The 16,183-nt window shown below is 36.9% G+C and overlaps 1 protein-coding gene across 1 annotated transcript; it reads left to right on the top strand.

The window, feature by feature from the left end:
- Positions 1-1,429: 1,429 nt before the first annotated feature.
- On the top strand, positions 1,430-10,693 carry LOC114937134 (zinc finger protein Noc). Its single transcript, XM_029310540.2, has 2 exons — positions 1,430-2,301; positions 5,025-10,693. Exons 1-2 carry the CDS (start codon positions 2,239-2,241, stop codon positions 6,477-6,479), a joined length of 1,518 nt encoding a protein of 505 aa, XP_029166373.1. The 5' UTR covers positions 1,430-2,238; the 3' UTR covers positions 6,480-10,693.
- Positions 10,694-16,183: the final 5,490 nt, after the last annotated feature.

Genomic DNA, 16,183 nt, shown 5'->3' with positions numbered 1-16,183 from the left:
TATTTCGGTATTAAATTTCATCCACGTGTCGCGAATATAAAAAGCCATTTCAATGGGTTCACTGTAGGTGGAATGTTTTATATTTACAAAGGCCTGAATATCCGATAAATATGTGATCAGTTTTTTTTGTTCAGTGTAAGCTGACATGCGTAATTTAGAGTTTGAAAAAGTACAGATACAAGACAATTTATTTTTCATCATTTTTCTTCGCCTTTCATTCTTTGTAAGAAATGTCTAACAATGTTGGTTGTAAAGCTTGTCGAAACGTTTTACTCGAGCGTTTTGTTAAATGACAGGATTTGAAAAATGGCTCCGTTCAGGCAAAATGAAACTTTTACCTCGAAATGTGTTATCTTTCATTTTTTTCCCTTTTTCTTTGTCGGGCGTTTTCAAAGCGTAGGTGTCGACAGACTCTAAGTGTAATTACATTTTGTAACAGCCATAAAGCTATAAATATCATCAGCTACCTTCGGAAAAAAAAAAAAAAAAAAAAGAAAAACGAAAAATGTAGCCAGATTTATGTTAACTTAAATACTTGTTAGTCAAAGGCCTTTGCTTACTAGGGACAAAATCTATTCTTTAACCATTTATACCCTTGTTTACAGCTGCGCTTAAGAAACGATAGATCTTCCTATACCTGTTCGTATATCTTTTTATTGCGGATAGTTTTATAACGCCTGAGTAGATGCTAACGTATATCTCAAGCGTAAGAGAGTGCATCATCGTCAATGCACGAACAAAGGCCGTTTAAGTGTATAAGATGGTTATACTCCTTCACGCTCTACTTACTCGTATATTATATTGTTCGATACTTTATTGCTTTACGCACCAGAATTCGATATGTGGAGAAATAAAACGTTAGCTTGTACACGCTTGTAATTTCTATTACTCTTTTTCTTCCTCTCTTCCTTCGAACTAATTTTGCCAAAAATATGTATAACTAAAATTGAACTATGTCAAGTATATAACAGACGTAAGTAATAATACAACTCATCGACATAAAGCGCAAAGAGAAAATTAAATTCGAATTTCAGGAAACGTATATACGCGATCTAGTTTCTCGCGTGCCAATATTTTATTTTTACGCCAACGTACCTAGAAACAGGCAAGCTCGCAATTTCCTAAGAAGGGATACAATCCGTAGAGAGCAATTTAACGATTAGGAATGCAACAATCTCATACGTAAAGCCTTATCATTTCGCACAATCGCGTATCGTGAGATCGTGCAGGTGCCGGGGCGTTATACGGTGGCATCCATACCTCTTTAACACAACGCGCCACGATGCCGGCGAGAGAGAGAGAAAGAGATAGGTAACAGAGAGTAGCGGGTATACACGGAGAACTCCCTCGGCGGTGTGCAGGGTCGTGGTGGGAGTCGCGAGAGGGCACCCAGCGCCGGTTGACACGTCGTTGGCCGGGTCGCTCGCACCCGGCAAAAGTGTCGGCGTAGCGCGAACCGACAACGACCACCGTGTCGCTACGGCGGCCGCCGCCGTCGCCGTCACCTTTGCGTTCGCCTCTCTTTCGCCCGCATTGGTTAGTCGTTGCCGCTCGTGGTGTTTCGTGTCGTTCCGCGCGTCGTAGTCGCGATACACCGTCCGGCCGGCAGCGACGAGGAAGGGGCATCTACGATGTTGTCGCGAGGAGAGACGCGAGGAAGGGGAAGATGCTCCCCGGGGGAGCGCGAATCTGCGGTGTACGGTAGGGGAAGTCAGCTGAACGCCGCCGGAGAGTGGTGAGGGTTTGAGCGACGAGAAGGGCAACCGCGCTCCACGTCGACTGCGGCGAGCGATTCAGTTGCGAGTCGAACCTCATCGCGTCGACTTGTCCCGAATTATCGTACGTCCGTACGGTCGCTCCGTAACGCGACTCGCTTTTCTTTTTTTCTTTTTTTACCGTGTGTCATTCATACGTCTCGAGGCGGATGTACTTTCCTGGTGCGCCGACCACGACGATCTCCTCTTTGTTGTTTGGTGATCGTCGCGCGACTGATAAGTGTCATTTCGTTATCGAAAGTGCAACCTCATGCATGGCTTCGTTCGCGAGTGATACCACCACTGTTTCGTCGCTGCGACGGATATAATAAGAGAGAAAGGGAGGGAGAGAAAAGTGCGACGGATTCCCCGGAATTAGTTTCGCCGATGAGCCGAAGAGTGTGGTAGAAAAAAAAAAAAAAAAAAAAAAGTGGTGCTTTCGTCGAGTACAACCGACGGTGCGAGCGAGGATCGACCGCGAAAGATGCTGACGTCCAGCGCGAATCAGTATCTCCGTCCTGAATACCTCACGCCGCTACCTACTACGGTTAGTCTCTACCACCACGTTATCCGCTTTTCTCTTCTCTTCCTCCGTCGCTATTTACGGGAAGTCCATTATATCCTCTATTCCTGTTTACGTCTCGAGTTAACGATTTGTCGAGACGCGTATATCTTTCAACGTTTAAACTCTTCTCTTATTTAATGACCGATAATTCTTAGCGACTGCCGCTTATTTTTTTAACGCGGTGTAAAATTAGAAGGCACTAAAAAATGTAATAACGTAGATATTTATACTTTATATCAAAGCGAAAAAAGAATGATATAATATTTATATATATATACTTTGATATAGATAATTATAGATGGGTATGTATATATATAACATACACTATACTTAATTGTATATAATATATAAATTAATAATTTAGAAATTGCAGATAATTTTAAGAAACAATTATCAACTGCGCGTTCTAGTTTTCATAAATGTTGCGAAAATAGATATGTGATTACGAGAAAATTAATTTTACCGCTATAACTTTATGTATGTAATGTTTATGTTATTAATGCAAATGCAGTTAGTCATATTTGAAATGTCGCCTATATGAGTCTCGCTTGAAAATATCTTTCCCAGCGGCTCATTAACGTCGCCTGTCGTCGTTTCGTTAATCCCGACGGGAAACATGCGCGCCGCGTTTTATACTCCGGACTCCTGTAAACTATTTTGGGGACAGCGAGTGTTGGCAAAGTCTCGGCGTGCGTCGCGCTGATTTACGCGCGTCATAAATCAAAGCACGATTCGGTAATACAATGCTGATTGTTGCACGCGGGGGATGAGATGGAAAAGCGAGTGGTATAGAGTTCGATCGACTCTTGGATATATATCCGGTACAATCGAGGTGCATTAATAGTGCGCATTTATATATTTGCTTGTCAAATTTCTCTACAATATTTCAACGCATACTTATTCACGTAATTAATTATGTGTAATAATAATTTAACTATTCTCTCTTCATCACCTTTGCAAACGATATAAAAAATCCTATGACAAATATGCCTCGTGGATGCGGACATAAATATAGTCGGCAACGATCAAACATCCGGTGATTTTTTTCAAGGCACTTAATCTCTACGTAAAACAACTTTTTTTATTTTTCCGTAACAACTCTGTCGATATATTTTTGGAAAGCCGCACTTGTGTGCGAATGTAAAAAAACGTCGAGGATAAAAAAAAAAGCCAGCCGAAGAGCCGCAGGATTTCAGTGGAAGTCACGTAACACACGCGCGGACAAAAGGAAGACGTATGTCACGAGAGGGGCATAAATTAGTCGCGACAATCAAAAGCCGGCGGGTGGCATTAGCGGATTAAAATATTACGTTCGAACGTTCCCGTTAACTTTCACGAGCGCAATTAATATATAGCCTCGCGTTGCCGTAATGGCCTGTTGCAATTCACGGCATTAATATCTGTCGGCGTCGCGCCATTAGTACCGACCGGCCGTGAGCGGCGGATTAGTGTTGCATGATCGTTGCATTTTAATTACGGCGGAACATCTGTTCGGTGAACGTATCAGTCGACGAGAAATATCGCTCCTCTATACGTTAATTATACCGAGTGCATCATCGTGACCGCCTCCCGAGTCGGAAGATGCGCCAAGGCGCCGATATTAAATTCCCGCACTTACACGCTAATGACGTCTGTGTCGGCCAATTGCATATTGATTATATTCCCCCCTCCCGGCATGCATCTCGCTCTTAAAAAGGAAGAAAAAAAAAGTAATTCGCGCAGATAATTATCAACGACGTTCCACGCCGTCGTGTATTTCGAATTCTTGAGATATTATGAAACGCACGTGCATCGATATATCTTTTTAAAATTAACCGATCGATTTTTTATCACGAAAAAGGATATTATTACTTATAATCTGATGCATTCAAGAATAATTATGTCAAGTTATATATATATTAATATTGCTGCTATTAAGAATAATTCAGTTTCGACGAAGATAGATTGTGTTGGACATCTTGTAGATCTTCTAGAAATATACATTGCTCGCGCCTAAAAATATTCTCGATAATCAAATTAAGCATCCTGGCGAATAAGTGTGTCCGACGCACCCTTTATTCACGTCACTTCTCATTCGGCGAGAGAGTGACACGGCGTTATAGATTGCGGTTTGCGCGTCATTAATTGGACTTGCCTCCATCCAGACGCGACACGCGCCAAGTTTCGAGAATTGTCGGATCAAATATTGCAACGTAATTGTTGAGCGAAATTCAGTCCGATATACTGCATTCAAAAGGAGATCGATTAGACTCGAAACCGACAACTGAACAATTAATACTAATGATTATAACATTGCGGATAGATGGAAAACGTTTTGTACATCAACCGATGTTAATCCAGTTATACAATGTAAAATTATTTTGTTAAAAAATATAAGTCGTTTGTTTTAATAATCGGGTAAAAAAATAAGGAATTTATAAAAACGCATGATATACATCTATATATAATATGTTCAGCTTACACAGAGCATGTTGTTTCAAACAAAAATTGCAGAGATTGTATGATCGACATATATTTTAGTGCATAAAAATTTTTATATATATATATATATATATTTTATGCGATATTCGCGGAAGATTAATTTTTTTCCTGATGTGGAAGCTTATAGAATATTAACAAAATGTTGAAAACTGGGCTTTATCAATATAAATATTTCAGCCAAGATTACAGAGTTTCATTTCATATTTAAAAAATTGTGCTTTCAGTTAGATGCAAAGAAAAGTCCACTCGCGCTGCTCGCACAGACCTGCAGCCAGATAGGAGCGGATCCGCCGTCCAACAAATCGCTGCTAAGTTCCTTGGACAAATCGTCGAGCAGATCATCCAAGACCGCGGAGCAATCGCGCGAGAAATCGTCGCCGACGGTGACAGTAACGGTGCCAACGACGATCGAATCGACGAAAACCAATTTCAAGCCCTACGAATCTTGTCTGGGACGCGAAAAAGCGTCCAGTCCGGACGAGCCGCGTTCGTCGTCGAGTCACTCGACATCCGGCCGATCTCGAACACCCGGCAGTGGCGGTAAACGATGTTCTAGCAATCAAAGCGCCGCGTCGACGCGCGCAGTCACGCCGCAGGGTAGAAAAACGGCGACACCGAACGGAGAAGTCGCGCGGGACTCGCCAGCTTCGAGAAGTTCGATACCGTCGAGCAACAACAACACGGCGGAGGCTGCCGTTACGAGTCAGCCAACCGTCAGTAGCCCCTCGTTACAAGCGAAACCCGCCTACAGTCCCGCCGGCGTCCTCGCGATGACCGATCCATCCATCAAGGATCTCCCATTGGGCACGTTCAAGCCGGGCGTCAGTCTGCCAGTCTCCACCGCCGCCTACTTAGGCTACAGTCCCGGTCAATTACCCATCGACGTGATGGCCAGCTCGCTAATGTCCCAGCATCACGCCGCCCTGAAGAACGGCCTCGTAGCCGCCAATCCTTATCTCGGTTACGCGCGACTGAAGACCACCGGTGGACCCGCGGACAGTCTGATGCCGATATGCCGGGATCCCTACTGCACCGGCTGCCAACTGAATTCGCATCTACTGTCGAGCTCGGCAGCAGCGACCAACGCGGCCGTCGCCAGTATCGCGAATGGAAAATTGCCGTCGGGCGCGACACCGGGTTCCTGTCCGGCCGGATGCGCCCAGTGCGATCACAAACCCGGCAGCGTTTCGCCTTACGGGCCGCTCGGCGCGGCCGGCGCGGTTTACGCGCACGCGCAATTAGCCGCCCTAGCAGCTGGTACCCAGCTACCCTACGTATGCAATTGGATTGCGGGCGATACCGCGTACTGCGGCAAGAGATTCTCCACCTCGGAGGAGCTACTGCAGCATCTCAGGACTCACACGACCAGCGGAGCGACCGATCCTGCGAGCGCGGCCGCCACGCTATCCCTGCTGTCGCCTCCGGTCGGATTACCCCCGACTCATCCCCTGTTCGCCAGATCCTATCCCACGCCGCCCCTGAGCCCGCTCGCCACCGCGCGCTATCATCCCTACGGGAAACCCTCGCCGCTCCTACCGCCGTCTTTGTCGTCGTTGGGCCTGCCGCTTCCGCCGCCGCCGCCGCCGCATCCGCACGCGACCGCCGGATTACCGCCCTATTTTTCGCCGTACTCCATCTACGGGCCCCGTCTAGGCGCCGCCTCCGGGATGCATCAATGAGTTCTCGGTTACGAGCACTCGTGAGCCTAACGCTTGCGAGGTGAGTTCACCGGCGAACCTGTGATTTCTCTACGAATTCGAGAGCACGTAAGCGAGGAACGCCGCGCACGTGTTCTTGTAACGTGATTGCTTGGGTGTATTTACAGAGTTTCGTAAGGAAAGGTCTGAAGTTATCGAGCGGATATCGAGGCGCGGTAGGATTGTTTTTTTCTTGTTTTTTATTCGTTTTTCTCAATTACTCGATGGTCTGCGTCTTCCGCAAGTTGTACGCTAAGCCTTTTTTTATCTTGTAATTGAATATTCAGCATAGAATTTAAAATATTGAATAATGTGTACATACACGAAACTTCTATACACTGAAAACAAATTTGTTAACTTGACTGAACCTTTACTAAATATTATTTTGTTAATTGAACGTATAAAAATATTTAAATTAAATACAACATTAAATCTTAACAAAACGTAAATTTGACTTAATTACTAATATATGTTCAATTAACAAAATAGTACTTTAGTTGAAAGGTTTAGTCAAGTTAATACATTTTTTTTCAGTGTACTTCTTGTTCTTATTGTTAGACGTAAATCATTGCTGTTTTCATGTTGACGCAGCCAGGATTTTGATATATTTAGATAGTTTAAACTCTTTAATAAATATTAAATTGAGAAAAAAGAAATCGATAAATATTCACTTAAGTGTTACTTTGCAAAAACTATTTCTTTTGATAGAAAGAGTTCTATATCCAGTCTTTTGGTGTCAAAATGGCTGCGTATCCCTACCTCAAGCTCTCTTTACAGGAATAATAATCTATTTTTGTCAAAATTGCATTGCACTCGAATTGCATTCAGGATGATTAATCCTCGTTCAGCAGCGTCCAAGTAATAATGAATATGAAATGTAACGAGCAGGCACTTGCTTGCATTTGCCGTCATTAATCTTACTTGACAAGAATCAGGGTCATAGGAGTTAAATATATTTTTGAAATTTTCTACAAAAGATCTCTAAAATTTTAGTTTTATACTGAAAAAAATGTATTAGTAATAAATATTTATTTCAATACTATCTAAAAATTTATTTATTTGAAACTAATAATATTGATTTGACCAGAAAATTATTTATTTGATATTGAAAAATCCTTTTCAAAACAGATAAATATTTATTTGTTTTAAATAAATGCTTTATTAGACAGCACTGAAATAAATATTTATTAATTCATTAATTTTTTTCAGTGTAATATATCATAAAAAGATGTATATAATATAAATATTGTTCACAAATAAATTATTTTATTTTCTGTTTTTTTTGTTCATTATTTATTTTTGTATTAGTTTTTTTTAATTACATTTTTTTTAATTTCATATTTTACAAAGCAAAAAAACTATTTTGAAACAATAAGATTAAGATGAGATATTAATAAAATATAAAATATGGAAGTTTTTGAAATAGATATTTTATAGAAATAATTATATATCTATAAAATTTATCTATATTAAAAAGATATTTCATATGCACGACACACACATACAGAATTGTAATATGAGACGTGTCATTTATCTCTGACAGCTCATTTATCTTGACAATTCAGATAATTTATGTGTAAATAAGACAAAGTCGCAAAGCAACTTCAATAACAATGTAGAAAGAAAGAAATATCGAGTATAAGATTATAATAATTAAAATACATTTTCATTTTTCGACACTGTATAAAGTATCATACCTAATATACGAATTTTCGGCAATTTGATCAATCTCATCTTTAACATTCTCATTTAATAATAGTCTGAATATCTTGATATTAGGATTGTTGCCCTTTTAAAAAAGCTTTTGCCACTATAATTAATGTCACATAAGAATGAGACATCTCATATATATACATATATTAATAATATATATACACTATATATTATATATAATATATATTTAATATTGTATATTATTAACAATACATATTATATATGTATTGTATGTCTGTGTATTGTGTAAAATTTCTTATTGATTTCGAATAACAAAGCTACTGTAATAAATACTTTCTGTTGTTACGAACGTCCTGCTGTCCAAGGATTAAATCCTTAGTGCATTATTCGACGAGAGCTATCAGCTGCTTTTGTCTACTTCACGGCACTATCTCTCTCAGACTCGTAATTTTCTTATATTTATTATTCTAGTTAGACTACATTCAATTGGAATCACAAGTATTGCGATATAGGCAAGCAAGTTTTGATTAAATCTTAAAACTCGTAATTTTCATAAAGTTGATCAACATATAGACAACATCCGCAACGCGGAGCATAATCCAACAACTCATTAAGTTATGTCTAATTATAAATTGTCACTAAAAACTCAACAGATTCCTTCAAATATAAGAGAACGAATCGCGCGTCAACTTTTAACAAAAACGATGAATTTATTAAAGCGGAATTAAAAAGCAGTATACATCGGTTAGGCTGTACTTTTGAATATGTGCAAATTTAACATATTGCTGTTATTAAACTCTTTTAGACAACTAGAAAGATTTTAACTTACGATTAAAAATTGTATGACGCGCGACTCGATTAATAAGTGCTTATCTATTCTCTGTCCATCTGCGTCCGACGTATCTCTCAGTATCTGATGACGAGTGCCACACCAAACGTCGAAAAACCAATGTTTAACTGTGATTTTTGAGTGAGAAAGTTGAGAAAGAAAGAGAGGGAGAGAATGCGACGCGATGCGCTTCCACGAAAGAGATTATATGAGTGCGAATGTGTGCATGACTAAAATTTGTTAACGAACACGCAATTACGGGGATTTTATTTCGAATGAAAGTAATCATAATTTAATAAATAAATATTTTGTCTAGACATTTATTTGTGATCGCTCCTCGATCAGTATAAAGATTATTTGTTATGTGCTACATGAAAACTATATGCTGCGATGCTTTTATGTTGTTAAAAAAAAAACTGGTTTCAAACAGCGTTCAAAAAATGTTCCTCTTGTTTACGTTAAAAGAAGAATGAATTAAAATACATTCCGTGTATCCACAATAAAATAATTTATTATTCGCGTCATTATTGCGAGTAGTCAATCTTTTCAAACTAAATTTGGATCACGAAATATTTACGATGATGAAATAAATTCGATCGGTCTTTTAATGCTGTATTCAAACGAATATTTTCTCTGATATGAAACTAATATTTTCTTTTTAATTTAATAATATCACAATAATATTTTTATTTTTTTTAGAAAAATATAATTAATTTAATTAATAATATGATTGATTATTTCAGATGTATGTGTTTTACAATTCTGAATTGAAAATTATATATGTATGATATTTTTTGCATGCTTGATATTTTGTATAATAAATATTAAAAAAAAAAATATATATATATATATATATATTTGCGCACAGAGGACTATTTAAATCTTAACGCAAACAAAACAATAAATGCAATACTTTTCAGTGTTCTATTCGTTTAAAATAAAAATTTCATATCAGAACTGTACGCAGTGCGGCAGTTTCTTTTTCATCACTTTTGACTAAAGCATTCTCCGTTTTTGCGGCTATGAAAAAATAATTGATATAATGTAATCACTATATATGTACTATTTATAAAATATTCACATGTCCTACTTCCCTTGTAATTATTGTACATTTGTTCATAGGCGCATAACCCTAACAAATTTAATGAGATGGCAAATAGTTCGGATATACATATATACATATACGTATATAAATATATATAAATATATATCTGCGTCTATTTTTGCGTAACCAAAGTTTTAGTAACTATCGATATTACGTAGCGCATCGAACTTTGTGTGTACATGACATTATAAGATGAAGAACGGCAGGAATGATGATTATTACACGAGATACTGTAACTTGTAAATAGCTTTATTATAACGCAACGTTGTAGTTACGATCGAAAGACATTTACACAATTGTCGACGCAAATTGCTCACGATTCTAATTTTTATGTTGATCTTGTGTATTTCTGGTTTTAAAATATGGTTAAAGCTTTGTATTTACTTGGCACGCGTGCGACAGTGTCATTATCTACGTCAACTCGTCGTTATTCTATCATTGTTATTCTATGTTAATCACAGTTTGATTCTTTTTAGAACCGAAATACAGCAAATCGTTTCTTACAAAAAAATTTTGCGTTATTATTTCCAAAATATCCCAGATTAATATAAAGTTTTTGATAAGACATACAAAAAGCTTCAACTCTTCACTTTTTATAATGTAATTTTATGTAGAAAATTTATTTAAAATACTTGTAATATCAAGTAAGGTAAAATGAATTTAATGAAAAATTTTATATAAAATCATTTACATAGAAAATATAAAATTGTATATTAAGTAATAAATAATTAATTATACATAATAATTAAATGTTATAGACTATATATATATTCGCGTGATGATATTTCATACTTTATTATAATATATAAATTAATATAGATCTTTATATATAATTGATATTTTATCATTTATATAAAAACCGTATATGTATACATATATAACCTTATTTCTCATATATTCATTTAGATTTAAAAAATAATATATCCACCTAAAAAAAGTATATATTTGCATTAAATCTGAGTTGGAAATCTAAAATGTTTCTATAGTATTTCATTATATACAAAATATTAAATTATGTGTAAATTGACCTATTTAACTGATATCAGTTAAACTAATATATTAGTGTATTCGCGTTTTCAATGTAAGCACGACCTTAATCACAGAGTTGTTGCTACATTGAAATAAATCATTTGCCAATATAACAGACGCGCGATCGCGCTATAAAAGCATCGATTTCCAGATATGACAACGGGCTGACAATTCACCATCATCGATAAGCTTCAATTATTTAAATTGATTTCTAACTGATAACATTTATATATCAACTTTACGGATCGCGAAACGCGCAACTGTCATTATATTATAGATCTGAATTTTAATTCTTTCTATGAAAATAGCATGAAAAATGTAAATGATATTTTTGATTTACATGTCGCGCGTTATTATCGTTTTTCCACCGCGCGAACGATTTAATATCTCGCGCAAACATATAGATACGCGATAAAAAGCGCAAAATTGACGGTAATTTAACGACAAGTTGAATAATAAAACGCGCTCTCTTACAGCGAGGAGAGGGCGTCGGTGCGGTTGGAACAAAAAGCGGAAGCAGATGCACGAGAAGTCAAGCTGGCATTGAACGGCGTTCTTGCACGTGGCGTGATCTCGCTCGTCCTTTGAGTGATTTATAGACAGCGCTGCGACTCCATCTACTTGACCTATTCACCTCGTTAGAAAGGATAATGTATTCATGAGTGGTCAACCTTTCAGCCGCGCGCGTTAGTTTCTATCGACCCGAGGAACTGCGAAATCGAATCGTAGGAAAATAGCATCCGACAAAAAGACCTTTGACTCGAATAGCGATTGCGTTTCAACTCGTGGGAGCCGATGCATTTTCTTTTCCTAGAGCGAGTATCGCGAAATATTCACTTCGTCTATATTTTCCTTTATATTGTAATATGTTTCGCTCGCAAGAAAATTAATCTCACAAAGTCCAACAAATGTGTCTTTCTCTTTCTCTCAGCATATTAATTTTCATAACATAACACATGGTACAATGTTTATCATTTCCCGTCGAATACTGTAGTCACGGTTATACTATATCTGCTGTAACGTGCTGTTCTTGGCCATGACAAGAAAGTTGCACATCAAGTACCTAGTCAAGAGTTCTCTTCCGGCAATGTTTTGCATCAGGGAAGGCATCGACGACGGTAAAAGAAAGCAGCGGCACTTACTGAAGAGTACTTCATACGGATTAGTTGGCGCCAGTGAATTCAATGGTTTCCGTTCGTTGGATGACAAACCGGTTTCATCATGCCCTTTACACTGTCTTTCATATGTATGTATGCACTATTGTTTTTATGCCATATTTAAACTGTTATATAGATTCAATTTGAATATAGCATATCGCATTATTTTTTGTATTTATTACTTAATATACGAATTATACGGTTGCAAAGTGAATAATAAACCGCGATTGAAATATGATTAAATTCATGGACTCAATCAGTTTAACTAAATTCATAAATTTACATGTGCGAAAATTATCATTTTGAAAAAATATAATTTACGTATCTAGACTAGAATAATCCATATATCTGTTAAATTATACGAATTAAAGCTAATGTCATTTTATTTGAATATTAAAAAAAAATATAAATATGAAAATTAGATGTTAATCTCATATAAAAATTTCTATTTAAAAAATTCTTTTTTCCGGTGTATCTATTTCATCAATATAGAACCTTGAATAAATATTAACAAAAGCTTGAATATATATATGTATATGAAATTATATTTAAATGTATGTTAATAATCATCGCTTGAAAAGTTGTTTTTCCAGAAAATTAAGATTCAGGATTGCGGAAATCGTCAATCGGAATGGGTTGGTGTACGAGAAAGCGATTAAATGACCATATATATATATACATAACATACACACACTGATGTGCCCAGAGCGATTACCGCCTTTCGGACCGACAGCTCGAAATCGGAATTGGGGCGAATTATGGAAGGGAGTCGCGCGGAAAAGGACCCGAGTAATCCGGTGCTTCGATAAGGCCGATACAACATTGCCGCATAAACGAATTAGATAGCGTAACACAGTTAGGCTGATTGGTCGCGCGCGATTAGGAAGCAATTACCTCCACTAAACGAGATTATGTGGCCGCAGGCTTCGTCATTTTGCACAACTCCTCCTACCCCTCTCACTCTCCATTATGAGACTTCTTCGAAAACTACTCTACAAATCGACCCGATTTCACAAACAAAGTTGTTTGCACTCTCGATATTGCGATAGTTATTTCGGAAATGACGTTAGCAAAATAGTGTTCTTACACTCTATATATAACTGATTCATTTAATTACATCCTATATTTTGGTTAGTTCAATTAATTAATTTAATTAGTTACATTATACAGATTTTAAGGTAATGATCGTACGCACGATTAGTAATTAAATGACGCATGAAGTATAAATTAATGAAATTGCACAAATAAAATATATCGAATATGGAAGAATGAAAATCGAAGGAGCATATGTTTCTATATAGACTACACGTGGGATAGACTACAAATCCGAAGCAAAAAGTTGAGACGGGTCAGGGAATGATTGCAAGCAAAGTCCGGCCATTCGATCGGACGGAGGACAGACAAACCCGGCCGACTACCTAGCTACGTTAAGGGCAAGACAAACGATGCGTCAGCGCAGACCAAGTAGAAGAGATTAGTCTCGGAATGATGAACGGCCGACGAAAAACCGCGCGTTGTGCTCTCCAACTGTATATTACAAGACCGTAAAAGGCGGGGACGAAGCGGCACGAAGAGACTATCTCGACGGAAAGAAACGAGCAACGACGTCAGGGTGGTTTCTCGCAATTAGTCAAGTTTTCCCGTGCACGAGCGAGAGACTGTGTCGGACGGCGGTGCCGTACGGGCTTATTTATGGCCTTCGGGATACGTGTAAACATGAAAGCGGACGTGGGACAACCGACAGGGAAGATATTGAAAGCGCTTTCAGAATTGGAAAATCGGGATTAATTGTAAATCTTCAGTCACCGGATGAAGAAATCTTCAAGACGCGAGTCAATGCAAAGAATGCTATGTACCGTACTTAATAAATAAATATACATCATACTTTTATAGTAGCTATAATTTCACTCAATGTTCAAAAATCTTCAATCAATAAAGAAATCATCGAGACGAGTCAATGCAGAGAATTTTATACAATAATACACTTAAAACATATATTTTATAATGTTATAGTAGATAATTTAAAGTGGGGTATTGGTCATATTTTTAAGATTGATCTTGATCTATCTACGCTTAAAGACTTACTCGAACTTAGGAATATTGCAAATTCAGCTACCCGAATGTGGCTCTTGACTTTAAAAATTAATTATTTAATATCGAAAATAATAGTATTTTGTTTTCAGCTGATTGTAATAAATTTTGTTTGTAATCAATTAAAAAATTAATTAAAAAGTGACAGGTGCCCGACTTTAAAATATCTCAAATCCTCTTGCACAGTCTTTTTTAAAATTGTTTATAGATGTTTTTAATGATTTTCGTTTCGTTTGTAGTTGCACGGTTTATTAATTGCAAGTGTTTAAAAAAGTAGTCAAAACTGATTTTGTCGAATTAAAGATTTTTCAAATATGCTTTTTCCATCAATATTTATATTGATGAAATTTATTTCGATTGCGATTGCTACATATAACTAGAAACGAGTTTGAATCACTTCGAAAAAGCAGATATGAAAAACCTTTAAGATTGACAAGTTTCAATATTGACCATTTTTTTTAAACAATTGCAAATTCTAAACAGTGCAACTCCAAACAAAACAAAAATCACAACATAAACATCTACAAACAATTCTAAAAGAAATTGCGCATGCGGATGTGAAATATCTTAAATTTGGGTGCTCGTCATTTTTCGCTTTAATTGTAAAATCGACATCGATCTATCTCCGCTTAAAGACCTATTCAAACTTAAAAATGTCGCGCATTACCTATACGTGAATCTGACTTTAAAAAATTAATTTTTTGATTACGAATAGTATTTCGTTTCTAATCAATTAAAAAATAAATTTAATTAAAATAATGACCAGCACCCAACATTAAGATATCTCAAATTTGATTGCGCAGTCTCTTTTAGAATCACTTGTTGTTTGTAGTAATTTTAATTTCATTTGTAATCGTGCGGTTTATTAATTGCAAGTGTTTAAAAAATGATCAGTAGAAATTTGTCAATTTAAAAAATTTTTCAAATCTGCTTTTTCCAGGTGATTTAGAGTCGTTTGTAATTTGTAGCAATCGCAATCAAAATTTATATTGATGGACAAAGCAGATTTGAAAAATCTTTAAGATCAACAAAAATCAGTTTTGACTACTTTTTACAAGCGAATTTGAAATATCTCGAAGTGGGATGTTGGTCATTTATTAATTTTTTTTTCTTTTTAATTAATAAAACAAAATTATTGTTACTAGAAACAACTACAAATGATTCTGAAAAATACTGCGCAGGCGAATTTATTTCACTCAATGTTCCAATGTTGAAATTAATGGAAAATCGGGACTGATTAATTGCGAATCTTCAGTCAATAAAGAATATCGAATAAAGAAATCGAGGCGCGAATCAATTGCGGAGAATTTTATATAATACATTAAATAAAATATGTATGCTATATTATTATATTTCATAATTGTATAATAAGCAATTTCATTGAATACGCGATATTCCGATGTTAAAAATATTAAGAAGATTTGATTTGTCAATATTCCTGATAGAGTCTAAATGTACATATATCGAAGTTTCCTATATACTGCGATTTAATTGTCTATTTAATCCCGATGACGCAGCGTGCGTCCAAGCTTCAAGTCTCTTTACCGGAGCACGGTGTATGCATGCGTGCCGAATCTCTCGACCCCGATGATTTCTCTTTCCTTTCACTCGCCGATAATCGATTGTTACGGCGGGTATTTCCTTCGAGTCGAGTTTGACGGGGCCGTCGCGCGACCGCTATTGTGGCTCGTGGCCCCAGGGTGAGATAAATTGTGTTGTACAAATACCCATAACGATCGCGGAAAGCTTCGGGACTCGAGAGTGAGGATTGGCCCACTGCAACGGCGATCAACCAAGAGTA

The sequence above is a fragment of the Nylanderia fulva genome, unplaced genomic scaffold (assembly GCF_048542155.1).
Source record: "Nylanderia fulva isolate GAGA-0341 unplaced genomic scaffold, ASM4854215v1 Scaffold2, whole genome shotgun sequence".
Lineage (NCBI taxonomy): Eukaryota > Metazoa > Arthropoda > Insecta > Hymenoptera > Formicidae > Nylanderia > Nylanderia fulva.
This window is presented reverse-complemented; position numbering and strand designations above follow the sequence as displayed.